Below are 17,462 nucleotides of genomic sequence, written 5' to 3'. Positions count from 1 at the left end.
AATCATTGTTCTCTCTCTCTCCTTCAGTCTGATTCCTCTCATACCACTTTATTGTTGTAGTTCAAAAAAAAGAAGAAAGAAATTAAACAAAACTAATGGAAATGTCATCTATTTTACAATGTGACAAAATATATAAAAAGTTATTTTAACTTTGGAGCAGTGTGAGTATAATGCGCTCACTCTTGTGCATGTTTTACTAGACTTTCTGAATGTGTTTGGCAGAAAACGTTGTATATATTGCGAGAAAACTGTTTGCATACTATGCATTTTCTATTTGATTTACTTTGCTCCAGGCGGCTCAAAAGCAAAGACCTGGTACTGTAAAAGCTAAGCTGCACAGTAGCCAGCAGCGGTGTTTGGATTCTTTGCGGCGGTGGAAACATTCTTACCCCCAAAAACCTGAGCGTTGGTAACCAAACGGCATTCGATGACCAATAAATGACCACATTCATGTTGTTCCTCTCACAGTGTTCATGTTTATTTAATGTGTCTCTTTCTGGATTTAATTTCCTGACGGTGTGGTGTGTGACTGCACGGCACAGAAGCCGAGTATCAAATCATCTCACATTGCTGGAGCTTCATTGCAGTCATCTCGCTGTGATAACAGTTTTATCAGAGGAAAAATTCAAGTAAATATTGACTTGCTGTGGATTTAAAGTAAGTTGTAAGTTTATTTTCATAGCGCATTGACATAAAATGAAAGCACTGCCTGAGAGACGGGAAACCAGAGCTTTAAATGAGGTGTAATAAGTTAATGGTGTTTTAATATTGAGCTTTATTGCTGTAACAAATTTCCATCCTCTCATTTAGTAAAAAACTATGTTAAAAAAATAATTTGACATCTTCTCTACAGTGATATGAAGCAGCAGCTGTTGAACCAGAGGGAAACAACAACTGTTTTGGCTCCGTCCAAAGCAGCAACATCTGCACAGCAGCACCTCTGAAGTGCAGACATTTGTTTCATTTGATGATCTGTACCTTCAGACGGAGCCAGACTTTACCCAAAAAGACAAATGAAAGGAGTTATGAAGGGTTTCTCATTATCATCATCATCACTTGTCTTCCTCTCTGCAGGCATGTTACGGCATCCTGAAGGTACCCCAGGGGAACTGGCTGTGTCGGACCTGCGCTCTGGGCGTCCAGCCCAAATGTCTGCTCTGCCCCAAGAGAGGGGGGGCCCTGAAGCCCACCCGCAGTGGAACCAAGTGGGTCCACGTCAGCTGTGCCTTATGGATCCCTGAGGTGAGACTCAGAAGATGACGTAGAGATTATATTTTGCTTTCTACATATTCGCAGCTGGACCCAGACTTTTTTTTTCTTATTTTAATTAATTGTTTTTAAAGAAATGCAACAGTAAGTACAAAGAGATGAATTTACACACATTTCACATTGTTTCCCCAATACCCAAAACAACCCCAGGGCCTAACAGCAGGAAAGAGGAACAGTAGAACAGTGAAATTGAATTAAATAAGTACAAAAAGTAACAACTATGTACTGGTAATATGGAAAAAATAGTAGCTAAATAGACATAAAGTGAGAAGAATAAACATAACTTGTAAATACAAATGCCAATCCTAAAATAAATGGACAACAAATAACAGTATCATAAATAAATAAAAACAACAGCAACCAAACGAACAAAAAGTAGAGGGCAGGGTGGGGGTGCGAGAGATCAGTCCGATGGCAGGTTTTGCAAAGTAATCCATGAAGAATTGCTATTTATGAAGAAATGTATCTGAAGAACCTTGAACTGAGTATCTAATCTCTTTTATTTTAAGAGAAAAACCAGATCATCTCTAAGCCAGAGGGAGACAGATGGGGGTTTGAGGGATTTCCATGAAAATAAGATACAACGTCGATGTAAAGGCTAATATACAGTATCTGACTGTACACGGTTAATGTGAGAGGGAGCTGGACCCAGACTTGATGTTTTCCTGTTGACACATCGGTATCTCAAAGGGGTGTAACGGTACACACAACTCACGGTTCAGCACTGATTGAATGTAAAACTAAAAACCATCTTGTGTAATAAAAGTAAAAAATAAACAGAATAAAACATAAAACAAGTGCATTAGGAGTGTAAGAATACTAATAATTCATTCTAGAGGAAAAAACACCCTGGTAGTGGCAACTGGCAACTGTTATAAAAAATAAGAAACTAACATCAATGTTGTTTTACACAGTTAATTTAGGCTGGATGCCAGTTGTTATGGTGATGTTTCTGGTCTGTGTTCAAGTCAAGAGGTTTAAAAGCAGTGGGATAAGTTGTTGCACACAACTTGTCTTTTTCCTCACACCACATATCGGAGTGATGCTGTCTTATATCAGGGTGTCCGCGGGGTCTTGAAAAGTATTAAAAGGTGATAAATCAATTTTGGGAAAATTAAGACCCTTAAAAAGTATTAAAAAGTATTTTCACGACTTTATAAAGTCTTAAATTTTGAAGGTATTTTTTCTGAATTAGCTGTCCAAGAGTTTAAGTCCTAAAAAACATTGTAAAAGTGTGTGAATTTATTCATTTTATTAAAAAAACAAAGATGAACCGGTACATAGAAAAGAAAAGAAGATTGTTGTTTTGGTTTTTTGAGAGTGGAGCAATGTTTTTTTTTTTTTTTGATAAACTTTGCCTTTGATTTATTATCCCAGCCTATTTTGAATACTGTTGTATCATAGTGGTCTATAGTCTTTATCACAAACTAAAACTGTTCAGTTAAAAGTGTCACTGATGTAAATGGTTACAGCTTGAAGTGGCGGTGAGGTGTTAAAAAATATTGAGAAGGTCTTGAAAAAGTCTTAAAAAGGTTTTAGAATTAACTTCAAGATTCCTGTATATACCCTGTATATGCGTTAACATGTTTGATGCGTTTCTAGCGACGCACCACGTATCCGTGAAACATCGCCGACGGTCCGGTCGACCTCTCACGTGTTGTCACCGTTTCCACGCGGGCGATGTAAATGAGGCAACGCTCCTTTTTATATCCAGTCTGCTCTGAGTGTCTTTTATCTCATCACTTTTCTTCTTCGTCTGTAATGACAGTTGCAGGCTCATTACCGCCACCTGGATTGGAGGGAGGACTCAACTTTTATTTTTTTAATACTCACTCAGATGTATTGGTAGTGTGACTGTGTGCACCGAACCGTGACCCCTGAACCGTGACGGCACGGGACGAATACAAAAACCGTTACACCCCTAGTACCTCAGTGTGTCATCGTTTAGCTGCGGGTGCACCTGTGTGTTTGTGTTTATGATCCCAGCCACACACACACACACACACACACACACGACACTCAGGAATCAAGGCGTCTTGTTGGGCTGCTCTCAATGCCACTGTTGGCATGATAGGCAAACTAATACCCCCCCCCCCCCACCCCCTCGTCTACCTGCGGGTGTTGAACATCGGTGCAGAGTGGCTCTGGAGCGCCGGCGGCTGTTGTTTACCTTTGCATGAGTGCATGCAGCTGTAGTCATTGTTAAAATTAGTGCAGAAAATCCATCTATCCTACATCTGCTCTCTGTGTCAGTAGCCAGCCAATACATAAACATGAAGTGGTAAAAAAAAAAAAGTGGCTCGGGGCATTGTGTGTAAAAGTGATTATGTAAACGAGGCGCTGTTGGACGAGGTGAAAGAACCAGAAACAGAAGCACCTGACGGACGGAGATGATGGACGTGTCTTCATGAAGACCACCACGCACCGTTTGTTTCGACTATTACAAACAAAGGCTGCATCCAGAAGTCCTGTCTGTACCGGCCAGGCCACACTAACCCCCACACACACACAAACACACTCCTTCAGGTGCACTGGTTTTTTCTTTCTCGTTGTTTTTGAGCCCAGAAAACCTGCTGTAACTGAGCCGTGGGGTTTCTCTAAAGACTCTACACTGGAGCTTTTCTTCTGTCTTTTATGAGGCTACAGAAAGAGAGGAAGACAATATGTGGAGCTGAGGGTGTAACAGCAGCAGACAGAGAGAGAGAGAGGCCGAAGCAGCGCTATAATGGAAAATCTGACACTGAGCACGGCCTTGTCTCACTTAGCTCGACAAACAGTCGTCAAGCATGTAAACATGAGTGCAAATAAACCGTATTGCGTGCATGTAATGGATTCATGCACTTGTTCTTTTGAGGGATGACAGGAAACGTTTGAGCTGGTTGGAGAAAAAAAAAAAGAACAAGACACTCTGTTTCCACTCATGTAGAGGTATGATTGTATGTAACATGTCATGACATATTATGACATAGTGTTATTATGGTAGGACAGATTCTGTCTGACTTTTGTACATTTTAATGTTACTTTAGACGCAGCCTTTAGTTCTTTTTTCTGAATTTATTTTGTGTAATTGATCTGCACAGGTTTGGCTGCACAGTCAGATGCAGAGTAGGATTGATTACTACCCATAATTCCTCCAGTATGCACACCGTAGGTCATGTACGTGGATGTATTTGTAACAACTGGTGTTTTCACGTCGTGATTTTTGCACCTGTCACTGTTTATTTGTCACCGGGGGTTTTCTTCCTTTTTCTGGAACTCCTTAAAAATACTTCATGTCGTCGAGAGACCTCGCTTTTAACAGCCCGTGCATAATGTGGATTGATTCACCGGGAAACAGTTTTTTCTTTCTTCAAAGCAGCTGCTCATTTTGACTTGATTCGTCTTGATGATACCTTTTTTTGGAGAATCGCTACCTCTCCCCAGCGGTCACAAAGCAGCCGCTCCTTCCAGAGGTTCTGGGGACGGATGTCGCTTCACGCCTTGCACACCTTTAAATGGTTAAAGACAGTCAGTCATGTGTCTTCAGCCCATTCAGCAGCAGATTTCTCAGTAATGGAGTGGCTTTTGGCACCTCAAACCTTTTACTTCTAATTGCCTTCTGTCACCCTTGATTGGGCTAATTGTTTTCGTTGCGCCGTTCGCTTTTGTTTTCTCTTCCTACCATGAACGGGGGGAGGAGAAAAGATAATTTGCATGTCTGTGCCGTGGCGGGCACGTGTGCGCGTGTCCTTATATAAACTCACTTGTGTGTTTGCGTGAGCTTAAAGGTGCCAATAGTACGACGAGTGCACACATAAATACACACAAACACGACACACACATCACAGGAAAGCGAGTAGGGTTTGACAGAATATCATAGTGGTGCTCCATGTGTGTGTGTATGTGTGTGTGTGTGTGTGTGTGTGTGTGTGTCATTCATAGAGAGTGCTGGATTGGATGCGTGTGCTTGTGTTTTTGAACACACCACCCAGCCGTCAAACGATACCGCCCCCCTGCAGCGCCGTGTGTGTAGCTTCCTTCTGCCCTCTGCCTCCAACCCCTAGAGAGAGGTCTCTTTTTAAATGGATTTTCATAACACACACACACACACACATGTACAAACACACATTCAAAGACTCGCAGTGTCTCTTTTTTAAGATGCCTTTTCGTTTACCGCGTGATTTTCTCCCATTTCCACTGAAGTGATTTCAGATTTGAAATGTAAAAAGTAATTGCAGAATGAGCACGTTAACACACACAGATGGACACACACACACCCACACTTGCTCCACAGTCCTGATCTTTGAATGCCTCATGCGTGCGCTCGATGTGTGGGCATCATGCTTGAGAACAATCCAATCAATTAACCACCGCGTCAAAAACTGGAAATCCGTTTTTTTTTTTTTTTTTTGCTGTCTGTCTGTTTCTACGTCAGCTGTTAGAGGAGTAGTGAACGCTGACGGCGGCGGTGACAGCTGCAGCATCGTTGCCTGAACCGCATACTTTGTATCGACGTCTTCAATGGAGTGAAAATTGACCCCTGCTCGTATTCAGTGGGCTGTACAAAAGACATCAATAATAACAGAAAGAGGCGATGCTGTGCGGGCCCCCGTTCTGTTGGACGAGACGATGACAGGAGGGAAGGGAAAAAAATCAGATCGAAGGACGAGTGAACGAAGAAGAGGGAGGGGCGAGGAATCAGTCGTCGGCTTGTTAATTCGAGTGTGAAGGACGAGGAAAAGAGAGAGAGAGAAAGAGGGCCTCGCCACAAATATGAGGATAAGTGAATGTGAAAGAGGTGGAATGGTTTTTGGAAAGAAACGGGCAGCGAAGGAAGGAAGGAAGAAATGGCACTCTGGTGATGAGTGCTCTCCACTCTGTTCTGCATGGCCGCTTGGCACAGGTCAATGACTTTTTGGTTGGATTTGGTGCCGCTGCGAGGTTTCGGAGCCAAAGCCGTCGTGAATGGAGCGCTCAGAGAGACTGAGTCACACTGGGCCGTACAATGATGGTTTTTTCCAAGGACCACATGTGGCCCCTGCTCCGGCTCCAAGGACGGACACACTAATCCACAGTCTTGGCTTTGAAAAGTGGAAGACGCTCCAGTAATTATCATCCAAGTCACAATAAGTTGATTATTATCTTTTGCTGGGGAGAAAAGTTTGATCTTTTTGTCAGATGAAAAACTGAAGGTTATAAACTCTGCCAAACAATTTAGATATGAGGAGTTTGTTCCACAAACCTTGAAAAATGACATCACAGAGGGAGACGAACGACCTCATCTCCACATTTTAAAACCTGGAAACAATATTTTTAATGAAGTTTTAGTTGTCAGGCAACTAACTGATCAATCGGTTTCAGGCTGCAAAATGAGTTCTGCAAATGAACATAAACACACAGGGTTTTGTTTTTTTTTTACAGATCATTTTAATAGAATTGCAGATAGTTGATTGATTTTCTACAGAGTGTTGATATGTGTCGTGGCTCTGTGCTCCCTGCAGGTGAGTATAGGCTGCCCGGAGAAGATGGAGCCCATAACCAAGGTGTCCCATATCCCCGCGAGCCGCTGGGCTCTGTCCTGCAGCCTGTGCCGAGAACACACAGGAACCTGCATACAGGTACGTCGCACACTCACACACACACACACACACACACATCTAAAATGAACTACTCTTTCTTTCTGTGCTTCGCTTTCCTGGACTCACTGAGAAATTTCAACCAGGTGTATTAAGTGCGCTGTCGTCAGGATTACAGCTGTGCAAGTGCTCGACTTTTTTCTCTGACAGCTGCCGTCCGTCCGTCCGTCCGTCTCGCTCTCAGGAGCCAGACAGATGCACGGTTCACTTTGCTCCTTTTTCCTTCCTCTTCATCCTCTTTTCCAGTCTCTGTGCCATCTGCCTGCGTCCTGCACATCAGCTGGACCGGGCGCTGGAACAAAAATAAGTTTGGTTTAAAATTTCAGAGTGGCTTTGAAGTTCAAACCCACACGTCCTCTCAAACAGATAGATGGGATGCACACTCTGAAATGAAAACCCCCAGAGAGACACTCAGGAAAAAATGCGATACACACAGTGTATATATATAATCTAAACAAAGCAGACACACACACACACACACACGGATCATAGTTCGTAGCCTCCTGCTGGGTTCGGGTGGATGTATGTCAGGCCGGCACTTTAACATGCTGCTGAGTATGCAAACACAACCCCCACTGACACACTAACACTAACCCACTTTACAGCTATTAGCCCCAACACCATTCAGTGGTAGAAGTGCCCCCAAGGTGAACTTGATTCCTGAAGCCCAGCATCGTGTGTTCGTGTCCGATATGTACGTGTGTGTGTGTGTGTGTGTGTGTGTGTGTGTGTGTGTGTGTGTGCTTGATGTACAGTATACGTGTGCACAAGCAAAGTGTGTCCTTCTGCTTGTTTATATAGTGTTTAGTGTTGAGGGTGTTTTGCTGCCGCAGGATTGATGCTGTAAATTAACAGCGAGTCCTTGAGCCAGAATCAGAATCGCCCACAGGGAGCGAGTCTCTCTCTCTCTCTCTCTCTCTCTCTCTCTCTCTCTCTCTCTCTCTCTCTCTCTCTCTCTCTCCATAGCTGGAGGCAGGCAGCTGCACAAACACACTCACTGCTCAACCGCCGCCTCACATAGGAAGAGGAAGAGTCCTGTGTACAGAGAAGAGCACAGAATAACTGATTGATAAAAGTTTGGTCACAGAAAAGTCAAAGAGAAAATAAAAAGTCCTGATTTTTAACTTTTGTTTTCATACTGAAGTCATGGACTGACCTCAGAAAGTTTATATGTGCTTCATTTACTGTACTTCAGTTTTGCGCTGCCACACTGCTGTCAACTTCACTCCAAAGTGCAAATTTGAAACTCTCCCCCAGGTTTTGTTTGATGTTGACAGACCATGTACCGGTAAACCCAGAGATTTGATAGTCCAAAAACAAATGTTTTCTTTTTTTTTAAAAATCATTTTACAAAACGGATAAAAGTGGTGGGATCAGTTCTATGTGATTTTTCTGTATTTTTGGGCCCACAATGTTCATAAAGTAGGTTAAAGTGAAAAAACACTTGTCAGATCATATAGGTGGAGTTGTGCTGGAAAAAAAGAGGTATATAAAGGCAAGATCAAAAGTATTAAAAACTGGTTAAAGGGCTCAGACACCTACGGGGTTAAAGAAAATCTCACTTATTTTAGATTTGATATGTGTAAGTTGAATCATTGTGTTGTGCCTTTAACGCGTAGTAGGTCAAACTGTTCAGCAGCGTCTCAGTTCGAGTCTTTGGTCATTTAGTCTCAACGTGAATCGGAAAACACACACGCTCTGGTTTTTCTAATGACACTCTACTGAGCTGACAGTTCCTCCCATAATGACAGTCGTATTTAATGATCCACTGTATTCATTGGCAAGTTCTCCAAGTGTAATGAGAGTCTTAATTAGTGCTTTATTAAAGGAAGGTGGTGCACTGAAAAGGTCAGCCAGTCAAGCCTGCAGTGCTGTGTTTGTTCGAGCCTGTAGAGATTCACACAGACTTCAGCGATAAGGCGACACCATCGGCTAATTAAGAACACACTCCTGCTTCACGGCGAGTTTGTCTTTAACACAGATTTCAGGTGAACGTGGCGGCACTTTGCATTTAAACAGCCTCTGCTCGGCCATAGGTGCAGCAGGTGAACGTGTCACAAATAAAAACTGAAGCTAAAACAGTCACAAAAGATATTTAGAAAATGAGCTTTACATGAATATGACTCAACACTTGTGAGTTTACAAACGTACAGCCAAATAAAATGAGGGCAAATCCTAGTGTGCACAGATGTATATGTATAAACACAGAGTGGAATAAGCTCTGAAGACAGGAGGGGAAATAAAAGGGGAAACCTGATGTTAAGGAGACAGTCAAAATAAGACATAGGAGGTCAAGACTCAGACAAATCAGTGTCAAATCCAACAAAAATAGAGATACTCCATGTGGAGTCCCACTGGGCATGAGAATCAGAGGTTTTTTTAAAATGAATAAATAAAATATAGCAGCCAAAATCATCAATATTCCTCAGCTGTCAGCCTCTCTCTCCATCCAGGGATCAATGCGCCACATTTTCACTGAAACCATGTGATGGATATTGACGCTGATTCTCTTCAGCTGGGCTGTCAAGTCATAAAATCACTGATTTGATCAGGATTTCTGTTTGACGAGGTAGAAATTAAAAAAAAAAAAAAAAAGGTAGACCCAGATTTCTGTGACGAATTCTTCATGTCAAACCTTGTCGGTTTAAATCAGACGTCCTCATGAGCCACCTGTTGATTTTATTGACCTGCTGAATGTAGGTTTTTGATTCGTCATTTTCAATGTTTTGGAATAAAGATGCTGCTGTGATTAATGTGCAAGATGTTTAAAGATGACTAACTACTAAAAGTCAACCAGGGTTATAAAAGAATGACACTTCTTTTCACAAGGACTACTGTACAGTTAACAGCATCTTATTTAATGAGTATGAATGAAACATTAACACTTCAGGCACAAAAAGCAAACCAGGAGGAACCTCCAGAGCTGCTGATTGACAATGGACATTAAAAGAAACATAGAAGAAGGAAAGTTTGATGCAGAGTGAAGATGAAAAACAAGCATTTTTGAAACTTGAAATCATCAGCAGCTGTAAACTATGCAAACAAAGGCTAAAACTCCCCCTTTATGAATTAAACACATTGCTTCAGAAAAGATTTAAATCATCTTGAGTAATTTTATATGTAGGCCTTTGAATTTAGCTCCAAAATATCTCACTTTTTTGCAGACAAAAGGTCTAAAATGTCACGTCGATATTGGTCCACATCTTTCTCATAAGAAATTCTGATTAAAATTCACCTTTTTTTTCTATCAGTGACTTCATGATCAGAGTTGAAATATTACTACACAGTCAAACAAACAAACAGACAGTCTGAAGTACAGGTAGTCAGCGTGGGCACTGATAAAACATTATTAATGAAGCGGTGCCAGAACAGAGCAGGTGCCGTATGATGAGTATTCGCTGCGATGACTCACTTCATACCAAACAACGTATCGAGCCGGCTCCACGCTGGGTTCAACCTTTTGCCTTCTGACACCAAATAAGTCAGAGCAGCTGCACCGGGCTCAGTCTGACATTTGTGGAAGTTGGTAATAATAAAAAAAAAGGTCTAAGTTGTAGTGCTTTGAATGTAAATCCTTTTTTTTTCTCTTAACAAGATGATGTATGTATATTGGTTTGTCTCACAGACCAGATGTTTGACTTCTGTTCCCCGAACACTGTGTTTACTCACTGATTTATTGGAGTAAGAGCAGTTTTTTTCTCAATGAAATATATTCAAAACACAGTTGTTGACAATGTTTAAAGGCTAAAACACTGAAATAATATTCTTCTTTTTCTTCACATTAATGCACTTGTGTCTCATACCGTCATACTCTGTCCTCATTATCTCTGTGATCTGAGATCTTTAACATCTTTGGATCATTTTAATGTCACAGTTTTGTGAAGATTTGGGCCGGTGGGGGAGGGAGGAGGTTGTACAGTACATCAGTGCTCGCACCAGAAAACAACAGGACAGGAGGTCTCCTGTTTGTGTCTGTTTGTGGTTTCACATGGGTTCATGTGCTTGTTCAGCAATCATGTTAGTTGTGGTTTGGACCTGAGGTCTGTGTTTATCAGTCCAACGCAACAAATAAGCTCCAACACCAAGAGACGATGGAGAGACAACAAATCAGACTAAACATGAACTGAAACTTTGGTTTGCTACCAGATATAATAAAGGCATAAATATATAGACACTGGACTCAGACTGATTTCATGTGCTGAGGGTGGTGGTGATGGACTGATGACCTGCTTTAGCTCCACATCAGTGGATTGTTTTCTTTTTGTTTGTTGTGTTTGAGGGCGTGACAGGAAATAATGAGGACAAATGTCCCACAGACTCATTTAAGTTCAAGGTAATTTCCACCGGGACAGGTCATAATAACCTTTAGATTGATATAAATATTGTTCTGTTGTTCCACCACATCATTAAGAACATGAGGAAATCGTTTCATTAGGACAGTTTCTTCAGGAAGTTGTTCCAATTAAAAGCTTCCACTGCAAGATAACATGAAGAAGTAGAATGACTGGATGAGCTCTACTGACTGCTTCTGTTATTTTACTGTCTGAGGAAGCTGTTGCTCTAAGATCTGAACTTTTGAAGTTGGAGGGAGAGAAAGAGAGAGAGAGAGACAGAGGGACAGAGAGAGAGAGAGAGAGAGGTTGGGGGTGGGGGGTTCACCTGTGAAAAGGTGAGACAGATGTTGTCAGTCAGGTTTTGTCCTGAACTTCAAAGTGAAGATGAAGATTCATCATGAACCTTCGTGCTGAAGCCTCAACACTTTCACAAATGTGCATGTACTTGCACACAGTGACAACAACACATAGCCACAAGGGCTCTCACACACACACACACACACACACACATACACTCAAAATCACACCATGCCTGGAGGGGCTCAGTGGGAGGCCGCGTCTTAGTATGACCTGTAATGGATAGTACACACACACACATACACATACGCTTGCATGCACACACATCCCAAGTTACCAAAATGTCAGTATAAATGGGGGAACCGTGTTGTTGTGACTGGGCTTGTCTCTCTGTTTTGCTGCACTCACACTGGAGCCTTGATCACAAGAAATGGACTGAAAGTGACACTTTAAAACAAATAGTTGTGACAAAGTGTCTGAGAAATCCAAGTTTTGTGTGTGTGTGTCCCATTTCCCTCATCTCTTCTTTCTTCTATATCCTTTTTTTTTTTACATCCCCATTCTTCCTAACTAGTCATTATCCTCTGTTCACTGTATTTCCTCTCTCCTCCTCTCCCAGTGCTCCATGCCCTCCTGTATTGTGGCCTTCCATGTGACCTGCGCCTTCGACCACGGCCTGGAGATGAGGACCATCCTGGCCGAGAACGACGAGGTGCGCTTCAAGTCCTTCTGCCTGGAGCACAGCTGCACTGCCGGCAACAGCAGCAGTGCGACAACAACCACCGGTAACAACACCTGCGGTTCCACCAGCGTGAGCAACGGCAACCACACCAACATCTCCAGCACGGCCGCCGTCGCTGCTGTCGCTGCCGCAGCCGCCGCCGCCGCCGCCGCCGCTGCCGCTACCAACGGAGCGCACGGCACATCCAGACCGGACTGGACCAACGTCGTCGGTGTGGGTTCGGAGCCCTGGCCGCACCAGCAACAACCAAACGGCAGCAGCAGCAGCAGCAGCGAGCCGGAGCAGAGGCCGCCGGTGTCGTACCCGGTCGCCGTGTCGGCCTCGGAGCGAGCCGAGCGGGACCAGCTGGAGAGAGAGAAAGTGAGCCAGAGGAAACAGAAGCTGCAGGAGCTGGAGGACGAGTTCTACCGACTGGTGGAGCCGAGGGAGGTGGCTGAAAACCTGGGGCTGCCCGTCGCCCAGGTGAGTGAAACACTGTGATTTATGACATGAGCTGATAAGACATGATACTTTACACCAGTCATTCCCTGTGATACTGCAGGTATAAATAACTCACTCCTCCAGACAGCAACTCAGGTATAAATAAAGCATAAGTATAGAACACACACACGCTCACACACACACGCGCTCACACACTGGGTCGACAGGTTGAGTGGGAGAAAAAAGCAGCTGATGAGAGAGGTCAGAATAGCAGCACTTGTTGGTTGGAGCTGGAAACAGCTACAGTGTTCAGTGCAACAGAAACATCCAGCAGCTCACAGCTCACAGGTTATTGACCACCGAGGTAAATAGAAAGTTCAGTCTCTGTCCACTGAGGACAAAACGCTCGAAGCTTCTTCTGATCTGCAGCACCGTACATCTGAAGATCCGAGAACTGATCTCTATATATACAGTATGTGTGTGTCTGTGTGTGTAAACAGTATTGGAGTCTTGATGGATTCATATGCAACTGGTTTTAACAATAAAATGTTAACTTGGAGCGTTAAAGAAAGAATTATTTTGACACAATAATAATATTTTTTAAATAAATGTAGGAACTGCAGATCTCAACATAATAATATGTGCAGGAACACCTCATATAAGTAACATTAAAGGAATTAATTCCAACAGGATGGTAAATAAAAACATAACTTGCCTGCAGGATTGAGTGATCTTAACTTTTGCACAGTTTTAGTTGTGATAAAAATGTATTCAGGTGTGTTATTGATGAGTTTGATGAAGAGTGCAGGTTTCAGTGAATCAAACAAAATGTTCCCTGTTCACAGGTAAACTGTCTGATGAGTATCAGATTTGTTTTGTGAACATGTTGCCAACTGCTCTCTGCCTTTGTCTCTGCTGACATGGCTGCTGCTGCAGGCAGGAGGAAAAAAATAAAACCTGTTAGCGCCGCTTTAATGGAATAATTACTGACATTTCAAAAATCTCTTTCATTTATCAAATACTTGATGCATAACGAACAACACATGCTACATATAGTCCATACTAGAGATTTTCTGATAACATAATACAACAATGAAGCTGCAGTCAATGGTTTTATTTATTTATTTATTATTGTTAACTTTAAAAATTATGTTTTTTTCCCTTCAAGGTGGATTTTCTCTATCAGTTCTGGAAGTTGAAGAGGAAGGCCAACTTTAATCGACCTCTGGTGACCTTAAAGAGGGACGAGGTGGACAACCTGGCCCAGCAGGAGCAGGACGTCCTCTACAGGCGCCTCAAACTCTTCACACACCTCCGGCAAGACTTGGAGAGGGTGAGTAAGAGATCCGTGTGCGTCTGTGTGTGTGTGTGTGTTAACATGTAAAACATGTTGTTTTATGCAGTGTAATATTCAGTCTGGAGGTGTTTATATTTCATTGTGTGAATATATGTGTGTGTGTGTGTGTGTGTGTGTGTGTGTATGCGCTTGTGCACGTGGGTGTATACATGCTCAGTGCTTGATCCAGCCAGTGCTGCTGATATTTAAGGGGTAATTTACATTTTCAGAGTGTTAATTAAATAGATCATTGACAGTATCATTTAAATTTGATTTTTTTTGTTGTCATGAATATTAATGTTAAATGAATTAATAGCCCGAAGGATGAAGGCATAATGAAATGGCTGGATGATATAATGAATGATTGAGTGATAGCCCACTGTTGAAAATTAAAGTGGAATCCACCCACATAGAATAATTCATTTGTGTTTCCGCTGATTTGTATTCACTGTGGCTGCTATTCACTATATATTAAACCCAGTGGAGACGTTCACAAGACCTCAAGGAATTTTATCAGACCACCAGCATTTTATAACCATGAGTGGTTTAGTTCTTGTTTCTTTGGCTTGGGGACAAACGCTAAAGTTAGTTTAAAGGGAGAGTTCAACATTAAGCAAATTAGCCCATTGCCATAATCTCTATAGTTATAGGGTTTGGTTAATAATTACCTTTAATTATTGGTGCATGTTGTTTGAGATCCACGGGGCAGAGACGCAAGCTGCTCAGGTAACAGTAGAAACCGAAGTCCCCTGTCCCTCATCAAACTCATCAAATACACAATCCAACAACTCCAAAATGCTCTGGTGGACAAGTTATGACCTGCACATTCACCACGCTATGAAATAATCTGAGTATTTGCTTCATGTGTCGTAATGTTACATGATTATTTCATAGAGTGGTGAATGTGCAGGTCACAACTTGTCCACCAGAGCGTTTTGGAGTTGTTGGATTGTGTATTTGATGAGTTTGATGAGGAACAGGGGACCTTTACCGTTCACCTCCATTGTGTTCACTGAGCAGCTCACGTCTCTGCCCCGCTGATCTCAAAACAACATGCACCAATGATTACAGGTAATTAACCTACCCCTATGAATATAGGGATTTTTACAATGGGCAGATTCGCCAAAATGTTGAACTATCCCTTTAAGGTGACCCAGAGCCCAGAAGAACTTCTGCAGTGGATCAACTAGATGTAGTTGGGACTGAATTTCCTCTCCTTAAAGCTTCTTGAAGCTCTTCTATAAGACTGAGGGTGTGTAGAGGGAAACTCCTGAGCCCCCTGCTGAGCACCGCTGTGCTGGAGTTTGTGCAACTGTGTGTCATGGAGAAGAAGGGCTTTGATTCAGAGTCTGTGCTGCTTGGGTCCCACAAAGGCTCCTCCCAAAGGCCTCATTAGTCCTGTTGAGGGACTTGAACCCTGGGGTCCTTGAGAAGAAGAGCCGGCCTCATGTAAACTGAAGTTGTGCTTTAATATTTGTTCAAGCATGGCATCTGTGTCAGTATTATCCATTAGAGGTGATACTCGCAGGCGGCCGCCCACTGAGTCCCCCCCAGGCATGGTGTGATTGTGTGTGTGTGTGTGTGTGTGAGCACGGTAGTGGAGAACCTGAGGCCAAAGAGCAGCGACTAAGTGTGTGTAGTTGGATCCTGAGCTGTGTGTGTTGGACACTTGGACGAGAAGAGCAGCAGAGCCGTCAGCTCGTCACCACCTTCAGTGAATCGGCTCAAGTGGCGTAGGCGGCTGCCAGGCAGAGCTGGTAAATCTATATGTGCAGTCACAGTGAAGTGGTGAGACCCCCGACTGTGAGGTCTCCAGCTCCCACCTCCAGAGGAGTTTTTCTTGCAGCGGTAAAACATAAAATCCAAGTGGGTCGTGTTTAAAGCCTCCATTGTGCACAGCTAATTTATTTTTCAACCAGTGACCAACGTTGTGGTCACCTGTGCATGATGTGGTGGGCGGCTGTAGAAGCAGCTGGTGAACATTAGTGGTGAAGGAAGCTTTCAGGCTGAAGAAGGGGTCGCCCTCCTCAGCTTTCAACCTCGGTTCGGCCAGAAGACCCTGGAAACAGCAGCTTTTGTGGGTGTGGAAAGAAAAGATCAAGGAGGCCGTTGATAAGATGTAGAGAAAAAAGAAACTCCTAAAACCTTCCTTGTTGTAGAGTCTGAAGATTTAAGGAAAAGCTTTGTTCATCTCTCTGGTGAAGCTCACCAGAGTAACAGGGTGAAAAAGGTGGAGGAGATCCAAGATGTTGTAGATAACATCAGCTTGTTTCTGATTCTACGATTGCTGTTTTTTTCAGTCCTAATGCCGATACCTATACCAAGACTTAGCATATTGGCCAATACCCGATACCGATCCGATACCACTGTTGAATCAATGAACTGCATACCTGGCCATGTGGAAGAGAGTGACTTTAACATTACATTCCTAACTTTGTAAAACGTTGTTGCTCTCTGTTTGTTGTTGCAGACTTGTGTTGTATCAGGCATCACAAACATGGAATTGAAGTGAATAGATCGGCATCATGGATCAGCCCCATTATCCGATACCCGATCTGGCTTTTTAGTCAATATCTGAGCCGATATCCGATTTTAACATCGCATCGGTGCATCTCTACTAGTTAAAGTCAATGCCACTAACACACAACTGTGTTAGAAAGGTTTATCAAAAAAATACAGACAGGGCTTCGATGCAACTTCCAGTCTGAGCTGTGATCATCGCCTTAATCACTCATCTCAGGTTTTTAATAAATCCAAAATACTCTCCCCCCTTAAACCTGAGCTGTACAGTAGTAGCACGGCGTTGAGCTTTGAGCTCGGTCAGAACAGTGATGTATTCCCCGCTGCTGCCTTCAGTATCACAGCTCGCGCTTGGCAGCTGAATGCAAACCACTATGTAAATTTCCTTTGCTGGGTTTCTTGGATTGGTCGTGCCCATGCCCATAACCTCACTCCAGGCTCATGTTCGCAGTGCTCTGATAGTTGATTGGCATTCACCGCAGCAGTGCTCTCGAAACCTCTTTCTGACCCTGCAATCTACCCTACAGAATCCCAATGGCAGCCCACAGCTCAAACATCCACTGCAGCCCGAGTTTAAGGGAATACCGTAAACCGGGGTTTACCAGGGACAGGCGGCTGGACTGCTGCGTTGCTTCTTATGGTTGAACGAATGTCTTATATCTTTACCACAATCTAAAAAACATGGTGTCCTAGAGTATTTGCTTACTCTCCGATACTAAATCTACCAAAAAGAATCAGTGTTGAAAAAGTTTCCGCCACAAAGCCTCAAACTACCAGTTTAAATGTGCTTTTCTTTCAGCAGACTGTAAGACACACCAAATAATCTGGTGTCCTAAATACTTCTTTCCTTCATTTCTTTGGCATGTGATTTGATACAGAACAGTTGGCTCGTCTTGGTTCGGTTCAGCTTGGTTGATTTAATTTGGCTC

General features: G+C 42.9%; 1 protein-coding gene across 2 annotated transcripts in view; it reads left to right on the top strand.

The window, feature by feature from the left end:
* jade2 (jade family PHD finger 2) overlaps positions 1-17,462 on the top strand; it is a 185,768-nt gene that overhangs the window by 106,385 nt on the left and 61,921 nt on the right. For both annotated transcript variants that reach the window (XM_085797159.1, XM_085797160.1), the window contains exons 7-10: positions 1,075-1,242; positions 6,750-6,866; positions 12,135-12,719; positions 13,846-14,010. In XM_085797159.1, the coding sequence (XP_085653285.1) occupies positions 1,075-1,242; positions 6,750-6,866; positions 12,135-12,719; positions 13,846-14,010 (1,035 nt within the window). The remainder of the gene's footprint in view (positions 1-1,074; positions 1,243-6,749; positions 6,867-12,134; positions 12,720-13,845; positions 14,011-17,462) is intronic.

Source organism: Trachurus japonicus, chromosome 14, assembly GCF_045865225.1.
Source record: "Trachurus japonicus isolate A0001 chromosome 14, Traja_1.0".
Classification (NCBI taxonomy): domain Eukaryota; kingdom Metazoa; phylum Chordata; class Actinopteri; order Carangiformes; family Carangidae; genus Trachurus; species Trachurus japonicus.
Note: the sequence above shows the minus strand (reverse complement) of the source record. Positions and strands in the feature narration are given on the sequence as shown.